The sequence below is a fragment of the Rutidosis leptorrhynchoides genome, chromosome 3, assembly GCF_046630445.1.
Source record: "Rutidosis leptorrhynchoides isolate AG116_Rl617_1_P2 chromosome 3, CSIRO_AGI_Rlap_v1, whole genome shotgun sequence".
Taxonomy (NCBI): domain Eukaryota; kingdom Viridiplantae; phylum Streptophyta; class Magnoliopsida; order Asterales; family Asteraceae; genus Rutidosis; species Rutidosis leptorrhynchoides.
The window spans coordinates 674,759,679-674,783,773 of record NC_092335.1 but is presented as its reverse complement, the minus strand read 5'-3'; the positions used below and the strand labels follow the sequence as shown (position 1 = coordinate 674,783,773).

The window sequence follows — 24,095 nt, the reverse complement described above, 5'->3', positions numbered from 1 at the left end:
TACTTTCAAGTTTGCTAGCTCACTTCCAATCTTGTAAGGTGATCATCCAACCTCAAGAATCTTTGTTTCTTACAGTAGGTTATCATTCTAATACAAGGTAATAATCATATTCAAACTTTGGTTCAATTTCTATAACTATAACAATCTTATTTCAAGTGATGATCTTACTTGAACTTGTTTTCGTGTCATGATTTTGCTTCAAGAACTTTGAGCCATCCAAGGATCCATTGAAGCTAGATCCATTTTTCTATTTTCCAGTAGGTTCATCCAAGGAACTTAAGGTAGTAATGATGTTCATAACATCATTCGATTCATACATATAAAGCTATCTTATTCGAAGGTTTAAACTTGTAATCACTAGAACATAGTTTAGTTAATTCTAAACTTGTTCGCAAACAAAAGTTAATCCTTCTAACTTGACTTTTAAAATCAACTAACCACATGTTCTATATCTATATGATATGCTAACTTAATGATTTAAAACCTGGAAACACGAAAAACACCGTAAAACCGGATTTACGCCGTCGTAGTAACACCGCGGGCTGTTTTGGGTTAGTTAATTAAAAACTATGATAAACTTTGATTTAAAAGTTGTTATTCTGAGAAAATGATTTTTATTATGAACATGAAACTATATCCAAAAATTATGGTTAAACTCAAAGTGGAAGTATGTTTTCTAAAATGGTCATCTAGACGTCGTTCTTTCGACTGAAATGACTACCTTTACAAAAACGACTTGTAACTTATTTTTCCGACTAGAAACCTATACTTTTTTGGTTTAGATTCATAAAATAGAGTTCAATATGAAACCATAGCAATTTGATTCACTCAAAACGGATTTAAAATGAAGAAGTTATGGGTAAAACAAGATTGGATAATTTTTCTCATTTTAGCTACGTGAAAATTGGTAACAAATCTATTCCAACCATAACTTAATCAACTTGTATTATATATTATGTAATCTTGAGATACCATAGACACGTATACAATGTTTCGACCTATCATGTCGACACATCTATATATATTTCGGAACAACCATAGACACTCTATATGTGAATGTTGGAGTTAGCTATACAGGGTTGAGGTTGATTCCAAAATATATATAGTTTGAGTTGTGATCAATACTGAGATACGTATACACTGGGTCGTGGATTGATTCAAGATAATATTTATCGATTTATTTCTGTACATCTAACTGTGGACAACTAGTTGTAGGTTACTAACGAGGACAGCTGACTTAATAAACTTAAAACATCAAAATATATTAAAAGTGTTGTAAATATATTTTGAACATACTTTGATATATATGTATATATTGTTATAGGTTCGTGAATCAACCAGTGGCCAAGTCTTACTTCCCGACGAAGTAAAAATCTGTGAAAGTGAGTTATAGTCCCACTTTTAAAATCTAATATTTTTGGGATGAGAATACATGCAGGTTTTATAAATGATTTACAAAATAGACACAAGTACGTGAAACTACATTCTATGGTTGAATTATCGAAATCGAATATGCCCCTTTTTATTAAGTCTGGTAATCTAAGAATTAGGGAACAGACACCCTAATTGACGCGAATCCTAAAGATAGATCTATTGGGCCTAACAAACCCCATCCAAAGTACCGGATGCTTTAGTACTTCGAAATTTATATCATATCCGAAGGGTGTCCCGGAATGATGGGGATATTCTTATATATGCATCTTGTTATTGTCGGTTACCAGGTGTTCACCATATGAATGATTTTTATCTCTATGTATGGGATGTGTATTGAAATATGAAATCTTGTGGTCTATTGTTACGATTTGATATATATAGGTTAAACCTATAACTCACCAACATTTTTGTTGACGTTTTAAGCATGTTTATTCTCAGGTGATTATTAAGAGCTTCCGCTGTCGCATACTTAAATAAGGACAAGATTTGGAGTCCATGCTTGTATGATATTGTGTAAAAACTGCATTCAAGAAACTTATTTTGTTGTAACATATTTGTATTGTAAACCATTATGTAATGGTCGTGTGTAAACAGGATATTTTAGATTATCATTATTTGATAATCTACGTAAAGCTTTTTAAACCTTTATTGATGAAATAAAGGTTATGGTTTGTTTAAAAATGAATGCAGTCTTTGAAAAACGTCTCATATAGAGGTCAAAACCTCGCAACGAAATCAATTAATATGGAACGTTTTTAATCAATAAGAACGGGACATTTCACACACAATATAAGTTCTCGCTTACACCCTGCAAGTGTAACTAATGATAATTGAATTGAGGCATTTTTGTTCTAACTCGCACGTGGAATGTTTGTTTTCACACTTGTGTTCAAAACATAAAAGTAAGTAGTACGAGATGTAACAAAGTATATGTTTTCTCAGCCCACGATTTAAAAGTATAAAAGTTGTTGAAAAGGTGGGACTATGATCTCACCTCGAGTGCACGAGTATAAAGGTACTTCAACAAGTAAACGTGTGCATGAAAGTTGCTTAGCCTTGACCTAAACAAGTAAGTTATATCAATTAACCGGTTACGACACAAGGTCGGGTGAAATGTGTTCAATTAGTCCTATGGCTCAATACGACTCGATTAAATATAGCATGTGAATCACGTTGTCAAGTTTCATACAAGAAACAAGTATAAAAGCATGTTAGAATGATTGTATAAAAGTTTGGTTAAGTTTGACTAAAAGTCAAACTTGGTCAAAGTCAACGAAAAAGTCAACGCGTTCGGGTCGGGTCCCGAACTATTTTTCTATGCTAAATATTCATATACAAGTATATTAGAACAAGTTTCATGTGAATCGGAGGTCCGTAGGTCATCAAACATTTCACGTGAAATGGGACGAGGAGGTCAGAATCTGACCAGGCACATCTGCGCGCCGCGCGGGGATGGGGCGCGCCGCGCCACCATCTGTGCAGGTCTGTTTCTGTTTTTCACAAGTATGCACGAGCTAAAAACCAAATAACCACATTTTATGATCCGTAAACAATTAGAACATGTATCTTATATCATCGGAAAGGTAATTTGACGAGGAAAACACCTAGACACATTTCATCAAGCAATTCAACACTTACAACAACCCAAAACCGCATTAAACGTTCATAATCAAAGTTTCAAGTTCTAAAAACGCATTTCATGATTCGGGCAACCAATTTACATGTATGATATGCCGTTTCGAAGGTAATCAAACACACATTGCAACTAAACACTTATCAACAACAATTCATAGCATTTGATGCACCAAAAGTTCATATAAAGCTTATCAACCCTAATCCAAAATCACCAAAATCACTAATCAAGTTTATGAAGTTTTACAAATCAACCTACGCATCAAAACGAAGCTAGTGATACTAGTAACACAATTAAAACATGAACTTTAACAATCAAACAACATTTAATCTTCCAAAATGCAAGATTAAGCAAACCCATTTCAAATGTTCAAACTAGTTACTCAAAACAACAAATCGAGCAAGTAAATCATATATTCATGCTAGACACGAGCCATAAACACTAACTAACACCATTTCAAATCAAAAACACGAATTTAGAGAAATCTAGAGTTTTAGAAATGTTACCCAAAATCGATGAAGTTAGTATCAAATCGTAGAGAATGAAGAGAGGATCACGAAAATGTAATTTGTTTTGTTGTAAGCCTCCTAGATCGAATTTAGATGATGATTTTATGAAGTTGGGGTTTGTGTGTGTGTTCTTGCTAGAGAGAAAGAGAGAGAGAGGGAGATGGTTGAATGGTGGTGATTGGGGTGGACTAGTTGACCTAGTCAACTAGTTTGCCCCGTGTCAATTTTAGTCCCTCGAGTTTAGAAGCGGGTGCGGAATTTAACCGATCGAATATTTTTAAAACGCAAGTTAACGAGAGATGTTATAATTAAATAACGAGAATATTATGAACGTTCGTCAACGGAGTCGACGAATTTAAATACGAAAGATATTATTTAAAAAAAAAAGACGGTGTTAAAATAAATTTAACGGAAAAACGCGGGATGTTACATAATATTGTTTGAAAACTGCATTCGAAGACATATGTTGTTGTGTAATATTATTGTAAACCATTATGTAATGGTCGTGTGAAAACGCTATATTTTCGATTATCATTTTTAAACCTTTAACGATAAATTAAAGGTTATGCTTTGTTTTAAAATCGAATGCAGTCTTTGAAAAACGTCTCATATAGAGGTCAAAATCTCGCAACGAAATCAATTAATATGGAACGTTTATAATCAATATGAACGAGACATTTCATAAATTACTTATGCATTCTTTTTACTGGATAAACAATGGAGTGAAAGTGGTATAGTTTTTTTCAAATTACGTTTGAGTTTTGATTAGTTTGGAATACAGATAAAGTTTTTAAGTAGTTGGTTGTCATTTCCTAGTAAGTATTTGTCCATTTATTTGTGATATTTGATGGATTTGTAACACTGCCTGTAATAAGAAATTAAAATTCCTTGCTTCTATAGTAGTGATAAACCTGATTAATGATAAAATTACAATACTACTCTATAAGCATCTTCTCCTTTGAATGGTCAATTATTGACTACTAGATAGATTTGTGACATAAACTGAAATAAGATTTTCAGTATACAGGCATCAAGTTAAAGAAACCTGCTTATTCATAAAATCAATAGCCTAATCTCTATACATCTGCTAATGCTGATTATGACCTTTTTTAAAATATTACAAACTTTAACTACATGTTTATTTTTGGTTTAAGCGGCCTACATCAAAGGCAAATTACGTCAGGCATCCTTCGTTCGGTAAGGTTTAATACAATATATTTCTGTTGTCAATTTGTTTACTTTATTTCAACATTTACCATTATAATAAATTTACACATATATCTTTTGTTGTTAACGTCTTCCTAAAGAATTGATCAAACTTCTTGGACTAAGTAGTGGAAAAGAGTGTCATGTTATAATTTAGCGAAGCGCAAATACAAATGGAGGCTGAAACATGAAGAGTCGAAGAAAAGGCCAAACCTTTCAGTGACGTACGGATTCAACCTTTTCCGAAAAGAAAATCGTCTCAAACCTAGCACAAAGTGGTTTTTCACCTACAACTTTAAGAAACGTGCGTTCTATCTTTATTAATGTTTACAACAATCTTTAGAACAACTTGAATGCATTGGTTCAATGAAAAACATTGTTTGTTTTAATATCAAGTGTGATGTTTTATATCGATGTTGTTTCGTTGTTTTTGATAAGTTCGTTAACATTTTATATTTAGTCTTATTAAGGCCCGCCGTGCAATGCACGGGCTCTTAAAGGCTAGTTTGTAATAGAATATGATGTAACTAGAGTCCACCTTCTACAGTGAGCAGATCTTCAATTCGCACACACCATTAATACGGAACCTGCTGCTAGCTCTAGATCTAATCGGTATGTTTTCAATAACAAAGACATTATTTTAAGATGATAAAACAAAATACTAGTAGGCATGGTCATTACAGCCCATCTATTTTCTTTTATGATATGATAATAATAATAATAATAATAATAATAATAATAATAATAATAATAATAATAATAATAAATAATTCATTTAAAGTAACTAATAGAAAAAGTTACGCTATTGGTACCCGTAATTTTAACACTTTTGCATTACAAAACCTACACTTTTTTCTTTTTGTATGATTGATACCCTAAGTTTTGCTTATTATACGTAAAATGATGAAATTACCCTCACATGCGTTGCACATGTGAGGTGTTGGTACCAAACAAATAAAATAAATAAAATAAGTAAAGTCTAGGTCTCAATCATACAAAAAAGAAATTTTAGGTTTTGTCATGCAAAAATGTACAAACCACATGTACCAATGGCGTAATTTTTTCAATTATTTGTTAAAAAAATCATACAAATTGTTTTTTATTTGAGATACTTTATATTCGTTTTCTTTACAATATTAAATCAATGTTCTCTATCTTCATTCACATCTATACCAAGTCACAATTAATCCTATACGAGCAATTTGGACAATTTTTTAGGGATCAATTGCGTAATTATGAAAAACCGCAACGGCCCACCGTATAATAAAAAATAGGTTAAGAAGTCCACGATACATACATGATGTGATCCACTACACAAGTAGGTAGGTAGTTGTGGATAATATCGTCGAATGTGACAAAATTATCTGACTCAAAGATATAGTACCTATAAGGTCCTTCGTATCGGTTCGCCGTTGATCCCCGTGGTTGAGCCCGCCCTTAAGGGCGCCGATACTAGCAAGGTCCTTCCTCCCCGCCTTCCAACGACCATGATCCAAACTTGCTATGTAACGACATTATGGAACACGGCTCCAACGGTTAACTTTGAATTTCAACGATATTTATTGTTTTATTTTTTTTTCTTTTTATTTCTAATTCTTATATATATACATACTCCACAATAAATACACACTCAACATTAATATTACACTCTATCTACAACAATATCCAAACAATGAATAATATCGATTACGATTTAGAAGACCTCACACAAGTAACAAGTGCGTACGATCCGCAACAACTTAAAATTCTTGATTTTTTAAATGCCGAAGAAGAGGAAGAAAATCAACAACCTATTCCGAGAAATCCAAGAAGATATTTTCATAGAGATCGGGCTGGAAGGGCTACACTCTTGTGGAATGATTACTTTTCCGACACACCAACCTTCCCCGAAGATAAATTTCGAAGAAGGTTTCGAATGAGTCGTCGATTGTTTAACCGTATATCCGCAGGTATACTCAATTATTCTCATGAACCTATTCCTTCATACTTTAAATATTTTTATCAAAGAAGGGATGCAACCGGTTTACTCGGATTTACCATTTATCAAAAAATCACATCCGCTATACGACAATTAGCATATGGTGTTGCTCCTGATATTTTTGATGAGTATTTGCATATTGGTGAAACAACATCATACCGTTGTTTAGAAAATTATTGCAAAAGTGTTATACATTTATTTTCAACTGAATATTTAAGAAAACCTAATACTCATGATGTTCAACGTTTAATTACAAAACACGAGCAAATACATAATTTTCCGGGCATGCTCGGTAGTCTAGATTGTATACATTGGGCTTGGAAAAATTGTCCAGTTTCTTGGAAAGGTCAATACACACGAGGCGATCATGGTCACCCAACAATAATGTTGGAAGCGGTCGCCTCGTATGATTTGTGGATTTGGCACGCTTACTTTGAACCAGCTGGTTCAAATAATGATATCAATATGTTAAATCAATCCGATTTATTTAAAGAGTTACTTGAAGATAGAGCTCCACCGTGTAACTATACGGTGAATGGAAAACATTTTACAAAAAGGTATTATTTAGCGGACGGAATTTATCCTGATTGGGCGACCCTTGTGAAATCGTTCAAAAGTACGGTTGAACCAAAAACAACAAAATTCAAAAGGTACCAAGAGTCAGCAAGAAAGGATATCGAACAAGCTTTCGGTGTTCTTCAAGGTCGTTTTGCAGTCATTAAAAGTCCTGCAAGACAATTCTATATCGAGAAGATACAGTGCATTATGTATACGTGCGTGATTTTACACAACATGATCACTGAAGATAATGGTCGAGCATTTTGTGGGTTATAGGAGGATTATCAACCGGTTCGTCGTTCATTATCAATAAGAGAAAGGTTCGATACGCATTTGCGAATGGACAAAGAACTACGAGATTCTACCACTCATCGTTTTCTCCGAGACAACCTTATCGAACACATTTGGAGTTTACCACCAAATGCACGTATTAGACCTAACCAACAAGCAGGACCTTCGGCAATTCCCGACCATGTCAATGACAATGATGAAGCAGGACCTTCGGGAACTAATAACCAAGATGAAGAGGACGACGAAGAAGACGACGAAGAGGAGGACGAAGACGAAGACGATGACTAGTTTGATTTTGTAATGTTTTTTTTTTTTTTTTTAGTACTTTGTAAATTTTTTTTTTTAATTTTAGGACTTTGTAATGTATTTTTTTAGGAATTTGTAATGTTTTATTTTTATTAATAAAACTTTTATTTTTAGAATTTTAATTGTTATATATAAGTTAATAATATAAAAGTTTAATATAAAAAATAGAGGTGGGATCAAGTGATGAGTATGTCATGGATTTTAGCATTTAGTGGTTGGTTAGTGATGGAAAGAAGGTGCTAATGTGACAGTCAGTGATCCCATGACATACCGTCATGGTTAAGAGTGGTCTAATAAAAAATAAATACACGTGTTTTGTGTTTCACCATTCAAGAAGTCGCCCACCGGCGATGTAGACGATTTATTATCCTAACTTTTATCAACATCATCATCATCATTATCATCATCATCATTATCAAAATTCATTAATTCATAAAAAATATCATAATTCATTTCTCATAATTAAATAATCTTTTTTTTTTTTTTTTTTTAAAAGCAAAGTGCAATCTATCTATAATCTATGTATCTATCTATAATCTATAAATCATGAAAATTCCCTAATCTTCCCTTAAGCATCTATGCTGACATGTTAATCCATAACCTAATCCCAATTAGCACTAATTAACATTTTTTAACATACACGTCAGCACTTATCGTTGCAGACATAATTCAAAATTAGGGGTCTCCAGTCAGGAAAACCATTTTATTTAAGTGACTAGATTATTTATTGGTATTTGTTTTTAACTTTTAAGTGACTGAAATCTTAATCTGGGGGGGTTCAATTTCCCATTATTTATTATTGGATTTTTTTTTTTTTTTTTACTAAAATAACGATAACATAAACTAAGTCTTTTCATCGATAGATGAAAAAGATGAAAAAAAAAACAATCGAGCCAAACGCGTTCCAAGGCTTGGAAACAGAGTATATTCATTGCCCTTGATTTAGTTTGTTACAGTATTACTTAAGCGTAATTATAAGAGTAAAAGTGTTTTTTCTTTCTCTTTTCCTGATGATAATCTTACAAACTCTCATTATCTGAACACAACACAAGGTTATTAGGTTTTGAAGAGAGTTGCTCATGTAACTGGAGTTTATCAATGTCATAATACAAGGTATGTGTAGAAGGGATGTAATGGTTTTTGAACAAACGAACGATTCTCAATTAATTATTAGGTTTTGACATATAAACTTTCTTAGCGTTTCATAAATTAGAAGGGATGTACGGCTTATGTATGAATATATGTGTTTCTGATTTCTCTGTTGTATTTTTTAGGTTTTGTTATTTTTCAGGTTATTACATTAGGTGTTTAGTGAAACAAGCAGTTATTTTTTATTGGTTTTTAATTTTCAGATTGAACTTTATCAGTTTGATCTTCAGAATTTGGAAGTATATGCATACAATAGAAAGTACATCAATCACATGTCCATAATGACCATGGTGGGAGAAAACTGATTGTTAACAATTTCAGTGTCTGTGGATGCTGATTGGCACTAACAGTCTAACAGCAAGTAAGTAATTACTTGGGCTTTAAATCATTTATAAATATAAAATTCACAACATTTAACTATATTTGATATTTCTTATAGTGTCAAAATAGGTGATTATTATTATCTGCCTAACTCTCATATCTTTAGTTGTGTCAACACATGAAAATTTGATAGTTGAAATATATTTCAACTTTAAAATTGTATGCATGATAATTGAAAACCCCTAATTTTAGCCATCTAAAATATATTTCGATCTTGCCTAACTATAGGCTTGTAATATAAAAATTGTTGGGCCTACTATAGTAATAGTGATTAGTTATGTTTCTTATTCGTTTCTTTACTCTCTATTTATTAAACTGTTGCGAATCATAACAGGACTTCAACATTTTCCGAATATATCGGTGGCGTTAAGATACGAAATGACGGTGGCGTAAAGCCATTGGTGGATAGATCCTTTTTGGACAAATATGTGAGTAGTTTTGTTTTTAACTCTATATGCTTACCATTTACTGTCTGATTCTATTGTGATCATCTTTAGTTTTGATGAAATTTATCCTTGTGAATACTGTAATTTCAGTTGATGTATTTGTTCCCTCTTGAACTTACCGTTATCAATGTTGTCACCCAATCCATGAGCACCACGTCACAACAGACGATTGGTGTATATTCCCGGGGACAGTGTACGAAGACGGTGATGGTAAGTGATAAGTCTGCTTTTTAAACTAATTCTATGAAATGCACAGCTATACATATCTTGGTTAGAAAGCGGTAATATCGATTTTCTTACGAACTGGCCGATTTGACTGTGTTTTATCTCACATGGTTGGAATGTGTTTTATCATTGTGATTTATATTATTTCAGAGGATGTATTTGGTCCCTCTTGGATTAGGTGCAATCTTCTGATTAATGCTTTGATTAATTTTCTATCACAAGGATAAAGGCTCCGAAATCAACCTATTTTAAAAAATTTATATATTTATATTTTTGAAGAAAACACATGAAGTTGTTGATTGGACTAATTATTCTATAAAGTTGCTGATTTTTTGGAGAAAATTGTTATAACATATATCACCTAAAATTAAGTTCATTGATTTTGAGGTTGGATTTGCGAGGGAAGTAGGTATACATTTGAGGTAGCAAATTGGGTTACGGGTCAAAACATGATTTCGTTAGAATGAGGCTAATTATAATTTTGTCATGAATATGTAGGATAGAGAGATTATGTGACTCCTTGTGGAGTCCTGTCTGCAGGAGAAAGTATTCAACAAGTACTATTGTGTTATTGATTCAAATGTATGTTGTCATGACAAGAACCACAAGTTCACTATGCACATTATAGGTATTGTATTTTCTATTTTCATATAGAGATAGAGGTAGCAAAATTACATATTGATAGGCTAAATTTGTTAAATTTTTGTACGAATTAAAACTGGTCGGGAGGGTTGAGTTGAACAATGATATGCCACAATCAAACCATTTACTATGTAGTTAATCTAACTTTATGACGGACTGCACAAGTTCGTATACTGTGTAGCTTATCTACTGCAGGTGGGACTGCAAAATTCTATAACGCTTGATAGTTTATGACTTTGATATGTATGATTTAGTGTTAGTTTTTTGGTGGTTTTGTTCGACTAACTGGATAATGTATTATGTTAGTTTAGTGTTAGTTTATCGATTCAGACCGTGTTGTTGGGGAATTGCCATTGAAAGTGAAGAAGAAAGCATTGTTGAGAGAGTTTTATAATTTTGGTAATATTGATTCGATTAGGCTACGGCCTATTCCTTTATTAGACGTGAGTTATTTTGCTCAATGTTTTTGTTGATGTTTGAACAAATTATTGTGTGGAATTTGATTTAGTATATATTTATTACAGGACAAGACTCCAAGGAAATGTGCTATACTTGAGAAGAAAACCAATAATGATGTTGACAGGTTTTGTAATTACATTGAATATTTCTCAATAGGTTTTGTTGCTTGATGTTTGTCATTTATGTTTGAAATGAAGTTGAACTATTTACTTTATCTGTATGTATGTTAGTAAGCATATTTTTAATAGATTATTCGATTATTCAATTTACTTCGATAAGTTTGGCCCTGTTTTGTTACATCTATGAATTACCATAATGTACTATGTCATACTAATTTTTATTTTTGACAACATATAACATACTAACGTTTTCGTTTTCGAATACTATTTTATAAAACTGCCGTGCAACGCACGGGCTCATAAATCTAATTTTATTATTATTCATGAAGTGTTAGTGATAAACGAGACATCAAGATCGCATAGAGCAAATGTAGTACAACAAAAACTAAAGAATGAACGATTCCTTAAAACGAAAAAAACTCTAGTCGACTAAAAAACTGCACACGAGCTCGAGAGGAGTATTCTTCGAGAGTTATGACCCGCAATGTTTAGCCATGATCGTTGTATACACTTGGTTGAAGGAGCCACGTGCTCCAATCGAGATTCATATTTTTCGACCGCAATGTTATCTAAAGAAAACTTTTTGAAAAAATTTCATTTACCGCCATTGGGACATTGCAATTCTTCTTTTCAAACACTTTTAAGTTTCTAATTCTCCATAGCATATACCCGCTAACCCTCTCTTGCTTCTTGCTTGCCATAGTTTGGAGGTGTTGGTATTTGTAGGAGAGACATTTCCTATAAACATGTCGACTAAACCAGAATATTGAGGTGTACCACCATTCCACCATCGGAAGACTCGACACCATAAATCTTTTGCAACCGGGCAAGTAAGTATTATGTGCTCAACCGTTTTAGAGTCACTATCGCAAAGGAGACACCTAACCGAGTCAAGATCTATTCCACGTTTGTCTGATTCCACACGAACTGGTATTCTATTCCTTTTCGTTCTCCAAATAAATAGGCCAATTTTTTGTGGCAAATATTTGTTTCGTAGCCTTTCTGGTTGTATGATAACATTATGAGTTAAACGTTCATTCACTAACTTTGATAATGCACGTGAAGTGAAAATCTCGTTACTTTTGTAAAGATCATATCCACGAATCTAAATTGTTGCAGGCGAACGTGAATGATTGTAGCATTTCCTGTATCTGTTGCAGCTCACCTCTTGTTCTACCTGAAGGACTTCTTGACCATTGCCACGCAAAAGATAAACCCGAACCATCTCTGTTAATTCTGTCCGCAACTGTCGCGTTTTTGTTTGCTTCCAACCTGTAAAGTCTTACAAACTTTTCGAATCAAACTATCCCGAATATTTGAATCCAACCCCTAGTCCCGACCATATATGCTTTTTATTATTTTTACCCAAAACGTGTTATTTTCCACCCGAAACCGCCACCACCATTTACCCAAGAGCGCGAGATTTTTTCTTTGAGCGACCCAATGTTGAGCCCTCCTTTTGCATAAGACAAAAGAATGGTTTCCCAACTAACCCATGACATTTTATTATGATCACCTGACCCACCCCAGAAAAAATATTGACGCATAACTTCTTGCGAGTTGATGATGCCCGCTGGAGCACGGAATAAGGAGAAGGCATACAATGGTAAGCTCGTTAGAACCGACTTTATGAGGGTTAATCGACCACTAAAAGACATCATTTTTGCTTTCCAACTCCCCAATCTATTTTGGACTTTCTCAATGTACATATCCGAATCCTTGATCTTGTTCATTTTTTCCGATAGGCAACCCAAGATATGTCATAGGAAATATTCCCGTTTGACATCTAATTGAATAGGAAGTAGTTTCTAAAATCTCACTCAATACCCCCACGCCATATAAGAAACTTTTCGTTAAATTGAGTTTTAAACTGGAGATCTTTTTGAAACATTTCAAGATTTTCATGAGAATTAGCACATTTCTCCTACATAAATGGCATCTTATATTAGACGACTAAGACATTCAGTATCCAGGATGAAAAGATAAGGCGATAGCGGGTCGCCTTATCTTACTCCTATTTTTAACGAGAACTCTTTGGTCGAGGCTCCGTTTACAAGAACTAAAACAGACGCTGATTGTAAACATGTTTCTATCCACGCTCTCCATTAAGAATCAAAACCCGTTAACTTTAAAACAATGAGTAAGTAACTCAATATAATCCAAACTATCAAATGCCTTGGCAAAGTCTGCTTAAAAAATAAGACTTACACTTTTACGAGCCTTTAGATCACCCACTACTTCATTTGCCGAAAGTATACCATCCATGATGTAATGCCCTTTGATGTATGTACTTTTTCACCACTTATTAATTTCGAGGTGACCTTCTTTAGTCGAGTTGCTATAATTTTTGCTAGGATTTTGTACAAACTTCCAATTTGATTAATGTATCTATAATCACCAAGTCCCTTTAGGAATTTTACATTGGGATCACTGTCAAGAACGATGCGTTACACCCATTAGATATCGTGTTGCTTCCCAAAACCAATCCACAACCTTTTTTAGGTCATCCTTGACGAACCACCAAAAAACTCTGAAAACCGTCCGGTCCGGGAGCCTTTGAAACACCACAATCTTTAATCACCGTCCAAATTCCAGTTTCTATAAACGATTGTTCGAATCTATCTGCCTCATCTACGCTGACACAATTGAAATTTAGTTATCCTAAACTGTCAAGATCCGGATGGCCAACGTCTTGCCATATGCCATCGATGTACAGTCCTTGAATCCTAGTTGAGTTACAGTCTCTTTTGATCGATGCATGAAAATATTTGGAGTTGTCATCCCCCTCCGCCGCCCATTTATTGTAACAGACAGAAACCTGGGCTGGACGTAAGATGAATATTTTTCCCTTAGGGTTTTATTATGTGTCTTTAAGTGCTTTTATTTTAATTATCAGTTTAGGGTTATTTTATTGTTTGGTTGAGACCAGTTTGTGACAAGGGTTACGGAACAGGTTTGTTTATTTAATTTGGACTCCATTAGGGTCTCCTAACGAGGTACGAAAGATATCAGATAACTAACTGGTAAATACCCGTGTGATGTGAGGTATGGGATTTTAACCCGTTATGTGTAGTGAAACGGCACTTTTTCTTCTAGAAACTTCTCACCCTCTCTCTTTTTCTAATCTTCAACCTCTTGAAGCCCTAATTATATAAATCTTAATTTAAAGTCTGATTTGTGTGCTTAAATAGTTCCTTGTGTTGTTGTGATTCTAACAAGGTAAGATTTGTGTGATTTCATGTCCAAATCTATGAATTAAATGGGTTTTTAGTTGGGTTTTTTTTTTACAAAAGTTAGTTTGATGTCAAAATTGCTATAACTTAGAGTTATTTGTGTTTAAATTTTGTGGTTATATGTCTTATGATGATTTATAAACAACATTTTTTGGGTTTTATGGTCAAAATCGAGTCCTAGATCGAGATTTGGTGATTTTGGGGCAAAACCCGTAACTTTGCTGCTGGTGCACCTCAAGAACACAGTTGGCCAATTGTTTCTCGGCAGTCGGTAGTTTGTCTCTGGACAGTAGGTAGTTTATCTCTGGACAGTCGGTAGTTTGTCTAGACAGTCGGCCGATTGTCTTTGGACAGTCGGTAGTTTGTCTTTTGGAGGAGAGTCGGTAGTTTGTCTAGACAGTCTGTAGTTTGTCTAGACAGTTGACTGATTGTCTTTGGATAGTCGGTAGTTTGTCTAGACAGTCGGCCGACTGTCTTTGACAGACTACCGAAATGGGCAGTTTGGGGAAATTTTATTAAAAGTGTCAGTTTTTAGCCGTTATGCTGCATGTGTGTTTAATTTTGATTAAAGCACTATACTAATATGGTATATATTGTTCTCAGGAGATAAGAACAAGGAAGAAGCTCAAAAGTTAGATAACTGACTTGGTAATTAGTGAGTGAGTCTACTCCAGATAGAGTTTAAGTAGCATGACATGCTACGATTGTTTATTCTATTACCATGTTTTATTGTGATATTATTGCCATGCTAGTTAGATGATTGTATGCTTACTACAATCGTGTGATATTATGTGCACACTGTGTTTGACACCAGCCGTGCTTAGGGAGGTTAGGGACTCTTAACCGGGCCTTGGGATGTTGAAGTTCGTATGAGGTCAACCGTGCCATGGGAGGTTGGGTTCATTCTTGTTGTATGTATACTGATTCAGCAGGAAGGACTATCGGTAGACTCTAGTCCGATCAGCTAGGGTCGTATGCCGTACAAGCCGCCGATCCTCGTATTGTCTGTACTTGTATGCTAGTTGGCAGATAACATTTTTGTGGTGTTGTTATTTGCATGTGTGATGTTTAAGATATGTCTGCTAGATAGATTCCATCCACTTAGCATTATGTTAATCTCCCACATTTATTCTTTCTTTTTGCTTAAGTATTGCAGCTTTCGCCCGATCTTTTTGAAGCCAAGATTTCCTGGCTTCCATCCAAGCGTCGCGTTCATTATCACTTAAATTTTCTGCATCGGCCTTTTGTTCCAAATTTAAAGCTACCATAAGAGCAACCTCTAACTCCTCATCAATAGTCCCATACTTCTTTTCACTCCATACACACAGGGCATTTTTTACATTTTTTTACCTTATCACAGAATACGCAGTCTTTTCTACATCCTTCAACGGTTTATTTCACGCTTCCACAATAATAGGCTCGATGTCTTTTGACTCTAAGCATACATCAAACAATTGGAAAGGCTTTGGGCCAAAGTCCTCATTTTTGTCGCGAAGCATGATAGGGTAGTGATCCGATAATTTCCTTTCTAGAGCAACAACCGAAACATCATCCCACATTTGAAGGAAAGGATACGACACCAAGAACCGGTCTAGCTCAATGAACTTAGAACTATCATCACTAACCATAGTGAACCTTTTACCAACCAATGGAATTTCGACTAGCTTCATTTTTTCAATGAGATCATTAAAGAAAGCTGCCATTCGATCATGAAACATACTATTTATTCTTTTATCTTTATTTCGAACCTCATTAAAATCACCGCAAATTACCCATGCCGAATTATCATAACTTACAAGATTCTCTAAACTTTACCATAACTTTTTCTTGTTCTCGTCTTTATGAGGTCCATACACGTTTACTACATCCGTCTCTTTATATTTCCCAATTCAATACCCTTTTATCGCTAAGAAGAAATCTTTTACAATCTCCTCATTGACCGAAATTACTCTTGGATCCTAGATTACCAATTGCCCCCAGATTTCCCGACCTTCGGTTTCTGCACAATATTCGAAATCTGCACTTCCCCAAATAAACTCAATGAATGATACTGTTTTGGTTCACTTCCTTTGAAGTTTTCGGTATTGTGTCTTCTTCCCTCTTTATTGTTAAGAGCTTTGTAGACCCTAAGTGGGTTGTTTCCAATCATGATCTTACTGAGTGTTAAATCAAATGCATCAGCTTCACAAATGCCTTCGAACATTAAACCTTTGGCCACTCGCTAGGGTTTTTCTTGCCACATAGACATCTCTAAGTGTGTCGTATCGCTTGAAGAGTGTCGAGAGGTTATTAGTGGGAAGTTGAAAAATAGGAATGATGTAACATGAAAGTCGAACACCCTTGTAGATCGATTGCCATGAGCTGTACCAGCGTTGCCTCAATACGCTGCCGACGTACTCCTTGGACCGCCATAAACCGTTACAATTCTCCACACACACTCGCTCACCCTCTCTCACACTCTCTCTCATATTGTGATAATTTCTTCAAATTTTTTCCTTCTCTTTTAATCCTATTTACATAAATAATATCTTATTTATGTTAGTTAGTTCTAATAAACTCTTAGTTATTTAGTTGGATTATTTTTGATTATTTTTGTGCATTTATAATTGGTATTTTTAATTAATAATACCCTGGTGCTACATTTTTTTTGTTCGAAAATAACGAGAACTTCATAATAACGGAGAATGTCTTCGAAAAGAAAACGAATTCAACAAGAATTACAAGAGACGATCCCGATGAAACTCGTACCTAGAAAGCGGCTAAACTAACGCACTATCTATACTAAGCCTCACCTAACCAAAACCGAAACTAAATCAAGAAACTAAAAGCAAACACATGCACCAAATTACGAAATAAAGGAACATTAACGTTTGTAAAAAGACCTTTATTCCATTGTGAAAATGTTTCTTTTTCGTTGCTTCATTTTTCTTTCAGAATTTAACTTTTCATGTATACAAATACTTTACTTCTATATCTCTATAAAAAAAGTTGCCAAGACAAATCTTTTTTACTACAGGTACTAATACTAATAATCAAAGCTAAAAACAGTCCCACATTGGTGGAATATGAATCTAGATTGGGCTTTTTAGGATGCATTATGAGTCCAACATTTGCCGGGCTCAGTGGCTTGGACCTGTAACCCAAGTGGGGGCATTAAGGTTAATTGAAGGAGTAAGAACTAGGGGTGACTTTAAGTTTCTCAGAAGGCTCGTGGGGAGTTCTAACTTTTTTTTTTCCACAACAATGCTAGAATGTCTAACACATACACAATTGCAAACTTGAATAAGAATTTGTTACAAGTATACAATGTCGCATTTGTTGGTACAGCACCTCATGGCAAAATACAGCATACATACGTATATGAAATCAATTTTCTTTTTCAATTGTATCTTCAACTAAAGCCAAATGACGATCGTATTTATAGCTTCCAAAGATTGGAGAGTAAGTACGTTACAGGTATATGACGGGTACACATTTAGAAGACGTTAGGATCATACTGTTTCACAATGAAAGAGATAGAAGGTATACATATTTGAAAGCCCGTATAAAAAGGTTAAAAGTTAAATAAGAAGAACGAGTTATTATTCATTAAAATAAGTTGAAAGGCATACGACATCACATATACATCTCGGTGCTCATTAAAAATCTACAATTGTTGTAACAGTTACTATATATTTCACTATCTTAATCAAACTTAAACCTACCCCAATCACTTGAATTACAAATTACTGGCTACGCAACCAAATTTAAAAAGAAAAAAAATGGCTTTCAAAGTTAATGACAAATGTACAGCATTAAAAGAAGTGATAAGTAAAACCAAAATATCGTTCAAACGTATAAAAAAAAAGTAAGAATAAAAAAAGCAGAATGCACTAGCCCCACATCGACCAGAAACGAAACGTTTGGAATGTATTTAAAGGCAGTTTGGGCTAACCATATCGCTGGGCTTAGTAACGTGGGCGGGACGGGTGAGAGTCGTAAACTTTGTTGGGTTAAATGGGATAAGACACTATTACTCGTGTACTGAGTTCGAGTTCAACCAATTTTCAAAGTTGTTCAAACCCTATAGATGGGTTCCCACAAAATTTCACCCAATACTTTCAAACTCATAACAAAGAAGTTCATAGAATGTCACAATGAAAGAGATAGCTAGAGGGGGACCCTTTCCATTGGCATTGGAATAAAATATAAATTCAATTTCAAAATGACTATAAACTTGGAGATAATCAGGAACGAGATGATGTCTTGAAAGTCCATATAAAAAGGTCACAAGTTATTGAGAAGAACAAGATGAACGTCATCTAATTAAACTGGAAAGCATACAACATATTATATTATATATGAACATATCATTGTTCATATAATATACATACAGTTATAACAAATACTAAATTTTAGTTACGCTGCATTCTCGAGTTTTTTTTTTTAACAGAAAGGAAAGGAAACAGACAGATTATAAAATAATAGTGATTCTCGAGTTTTTATTTTAAGTGGAAAGGAGAAGAGAGTAGAGAATTAGAGGGGATAATACAGTTATAATTTGTTAACAACACTCTCCGCCCATATTTGGGCGGATTAGAAAAGATAGTAAAACACTCTCATCCCCTTTCTTTTCCACTCCTCTCCGCTTAAAAATAAACTCGAGAATACAGCGTTACAGTTTGGGTCAGTTTATTTTATCCCCCAAAGCTTCAAATCACATAAATAATATAGCTAAAAGTGTAGTGGGTTAAAATGGGTCAAATGGGTAAAAGTCACCCAACGTCTATTTCTGCACCATAATACCATATGACCTTATAAATAGTTTATTTGATGATTAAGACAGATTATTAATACATGACCTATTCGTTAGAAAACTAGAAAAATAGTCGGATTGTTGATGGGTCAATCTACCTGGCTTATTGAACCATATGAAAAATGACCCATTTTAACGAGCCTGTTTTGACCTTACACAACCAGACCCCCTCCATACAGTATCAGAATTATCTTTATAAAAATGATCTAGGTTCATCTTCATCCCCTGCTTTTTCCTCCCTTAGTGCAATTTTGGATGTATAAATTTTCTGCTTAGACCAGATCATCATCAACGTATGCGCATTATATATTTACTTCAATAAAAATGAACACGTCCTACAAAACACGATACACTTGTTACTTCTCATACCTCAAAAGTAGTAAATAAAGAAATTACATGTGGAATCTTGAAGAGGCATATTACAATATTACATTGTCAAGGACTCACGAAGTAAAAAAGAAAACTGGTGCAAAAAAAAAAGGTTTGTTCCTGTTAAGCATTCTAATGCTTTGTATAGAGAAACGATCATGAAGTTGTTTGTCTGTGTGCGTAATTGGCATCACTTTAAGACTCAATTTGTAGAACTGTCTGTGGACAGAGCTAAGGGCCACCACTTTACATCACGTATATTCTAAGTCACATGGATAGACAAAATGTCACCAACTTCCTACTTATTCCCAAACATCACATTACATAATCTTTAAAACTTGTAATGAATTTGTTGAAATGACCATAGGCAAAACCAAGGGCCACAAACATTTATATCAGGGCTATCAGACCACACGATTAATCAAACATATAATCTTTAGTGCTTTATCTTTTACCCTAATTACATGATGTCTATCTATAGTTACCCAAACGATGCATTTATCTTCTACCCTAATTACATATGAATGACTAGTCCCACATCGGATGCAAGTAAACGTGGTGGTAAATATTTAAATGTTATTTGGACTCCATATCTCGCCGGTCTAGTAACGTGGACCTATGATTCAAGTGGAGGCATTTCTGCAACCCGATAATGATCTGGGTATAGTCCAAATTATGTGGGCTCAGCATTCAAAGACAAAATCAAAGGAAATTAATTGGCGTGAAAGCCCCGAATTACCAACTATTCGGGTATAGCCCAAATCATGTGGGCTTAGCTTTTTTTATTCAAAAAATCATTTTTTTACTCAAATAACATTTTACTCTAAAAATCAATTACCATAAACTGGGGTGTCACATCCTATAGACTGCTAAAGATATGGCAATGCTTGCCTATTTAGTTACGGGTTGGGTCAGATTGTTTTTCCTTAAAGCTTTAGATCATAAAAACTAGCTTCAAACAGATTGTTTTTTCCTTAAAGCTTTAGATCACAAAAACTAGCTTCAAACAGAGGGGGTTAAATTGGGTGAAAGGGGTAAAAGTCACCCAAAGTCTTTTTCTGTTACCTGGCTTATTGAACCATACTAAAAATAACCCTTTTCAACCGAGCCTGTTTATCGATCAGGATTGTCTTTTTACTTGTGATCTAGATTCATCCCCTGCTTTTTCATCCACCTTATGAAATTTTAGATGTAATAAAAATATTGTACTACATCTTTTTTACTTGTTATCAACGTAACGTATGAGCGTTATATATTTACTTCGATAAAATTGAAAACGTCCTACAAAACATGATACTCTTGTTACTTTTCGTATCTCAAAAGTAGAAAATTAAGAAATTACATGTGGAAAGCAAAGACATACAATATTAGTATATTACAATTTCATGGTTAATAGACATTGCCACATACGTAAATGCAGCCAATATATATAAAACAAATTTCGTACGAGTTCGTGCGAGTTGAAACAAATTTCGTTCAATTCTAAGAGATTCGAGTGTTTCTATTTCATACTCGTGTACTAAGTTCGAGTTCAACCAAATTTTGTTCGAACTTGTTCAAACCCTATACAAGGGTTCGCACAAAAATTCACCAAACACGTTCAAATTCATGAAATAGAAGTTAGGATCATACAATGTCACAATGAAAGAGATAGCTAGAGCCTAGAGGGACCCTTTTCCATTGTCATCCCTCTCTCTATTGGACGGATAGAGAGATTGCTTCCGAGTGGACCTCCGGCCAATAAGTAGGAATTTTATTTAAAATAATATAATAAAATTGAGACGCCATGAAATTGGTAAAATCAAATTTCCATGAGTTTTTTTATCCTGCCTGAAAATTACTTTAGGCTCTAAGAGTCAGTCAAGTCACTAATAAATCGACGCTTGCTGTCGACTTAATAACTAGACCTTTATTCTATTGCGAAAATGTTCCTTGTTCGTTGCTTTATTTTTTTCAGAAATTAACTTTTCATGTAAAATACAATACTTTACTTCTATATCTCTATATAAAAAAGTTGTCAAAGACAGATCTTTTTATGGGCAAATCTTTTTTACTAGAGGTACTACTAATAATCAAAGCGAAAAACAGTCCCACATTGGTGGAATTTGAAACTAGATTGGGCTTTTTAGGATGCATTCTGAGTCCAACATTCGTCGGGTGCAGTGACTTGGACCTGTGACCCCAAGTGTGGGCATTAAGGTTAATTGAAGGAGTACGAACTAGGGGTGACTTTAAGTTTCAGAAGGCTCGTGGCGAGTTCCATATTCGGAGAACGAAAAAGATGGTTCAATTGGCAAAAGATTAGACTCTCAATTAAATCTGGCGAAGCACAAGTTTAGTGCATGCTAGCGGCCACTCCGGGTGGTTGGCCACAACTGAAAAGCAGTTGTGATGCAGGCTATAGAGACTCGATAGCCCGCTTATATTCCCTTCTAAATGAAGACGGTGCTTGCTGGTTCCTTCGACTAAAGTAAAACCCCTTCTTAATTAATCCGACTGCTAACTTTTTTTATTTTGTCCAACACATCAAATTGTAAACTTGAATAAGAATTTGTTCCAATTATACTATGTTGTTTTTTTGATTCTATCTTCAACTAAAGCCAAATGACGATCGTATTTACAAACTTGGAGACCACATTCGTGTATAAATCACGCACTCGTTATACATAGATTCTAAAAGATTGGAGAGTAAGTACGTTACAACAAGCATGTGACGCGTACACATTTAGAATTGGCTTCAAACGTGAATTAGCTGAGTTCGTTTTTGAGTACCCAATCTAGGATTTTGTACGCATACAACAAAATCACATGTAATGGAAAAGAACTTCGAATCCGCAAATGTAGTGGCTATTTATATACTCAGTAGTATTAACGAAAAAAGGTTTGATAAAGAAGACGTCAGGATCATACAGTTTCACAATGAAAGAGATAGAAGGTATACATATTTGAAAGTCCATATGAAAAAGGTTAAGAGTTAAATAAGAAGAACGAGTTATAAATCATGTAAATAAGTTGAAAGCCATACGACATCAAATATAAATCTCCGTGCTCATAAAATATCTACAATTGTAACAGCTATATTTTTCACTATGTTAATCAAACTTAACCCTACCCCAATCACTTAAATTACAAATTACTGGCTATCTAATCAGATTTAAAAAGAAGAAAAAAATCTCTTTCAAAGTTACTGACATGTGTACAGGGTTAAGAGAAGTGATAAGTGTAGGAAAAATATATACGAAACTGAAACAATTATACATATTATCACAAACATAATAATCACATAGACAATATGTATAATAAATAATCATAATAAGAACGGAAAAAGATAGAACGATCTAACCGATTTGACGATCTATCCGATTTGAAGGGTTGAACCGGGCTTGTGTTTGACACAATTCCCTTAAACAGATTCGACGTCTGTTCCCAAGGTACACCGGCTCGAAGCAGCGTACTGCCGGACTTGACCACTTGCCTGAAAGGAAACCGAAATGGGGAGACCTCATTGCGGCTGAGAAGGAAAACTAATAGTGTTTTTGCTCTCTTGTTTTTGGTGTCTTTCTACAAAGCCTAAAGGCTTTATTTATAGTGGAAGCCAAGGCCTTAAGTTTGTTCCCATCACCGATGTGGGACAACTTCCACTTCTTTTCATTCCTTTTAATTTTGCACCAAACTAACAACTTTGAGACTCGATATTTCATTCACCATTGATCCGTTTTGGACACACTTTAGCTCGTTTTAAAGCCTTCGTTAGAGACTACAAAACCCAGTAACTAGTCATTAATATATATATCACTCTATCATATATTAAATGGTGTCCAAATATTGGTGAAAACATAATTTTCAACACTATTTTTCCAACAATCCCCCACATGAATGGAGATCGATCTCAGAAACAACAATATTCCGATTAAGTTTCAGCGGTTGAATCTTGCATACGATAAGTAGGTGTTACCCTTTGAACTTCCGCTTGTGAATACGCACTTAGTCTACTGGCTCGGAGTAGATGACGATGTCTTTGAACTCATTCTGCCGTTTGTGTAGGCGACAATACGTATCACACAAGACTCTCCCTGGCAATGTCACGTCCTCATAGTTATGTTCGTTATGGTCATGAACATTAGCCTGGTTCTGCGAGAGCTTATCAAGTATTGTGCCCCAACAATACCCTTCGAAGCGACCCCACTTCTCTCTCACATAGGTTATTCACCACTGAATGGCTACTAACTAACCACACAAGGTTATTTCAGTTGAATCATTAAAAGCCATAGGCTTATCCTCTTACTTGTCACTTTTAGGAATGGACTAGGAAGTTTACTCTTAATTAGTAAACTCCCTTTAAAAGTGTAGGGGTTGCTAGTT

The 24,095-nt window shown here is 34.5% G+C and overlaps 1 protein-coding gene and 1 long non-coding RNA gene across 2 annotated transcripts; both read left to right on the top strand.

The window, feature by feature from the left end:
* Positions 1-6,454: 6,454 nt before the first annotated feature.
* On the top strand, positions 6,455-7,594 carry LOC139902633 (uncharacterized). Its single transcript, XM_071885240.1, has one exon. The coding sequence runs from the start codon at positions 6,455-6,457 to the stop codon at positions 7,592-7,594; it is 1,140 nt and encodes a 379-aa protein (XP_071741341.1).
* Positions 7,595-8,431: 837 nt separating this feature from the next.
* LOC139899390 (uncharacterized) lies at positions 8,432-11,446 on the top strand. Its single transcript, XR_011777463.1, has 5 exons — positions 8,432-9,028; positions 9,268-9,425; positions 9,780-9,873; positions 9,982-10,101; positions 10,615-11,446. It is a non-coding gene; the product is annotated as an uncharacterized lncRNA (long non-coding RNA).
* Positions 11,447-24,095: the final 12,649 nt, after the last annotated feature.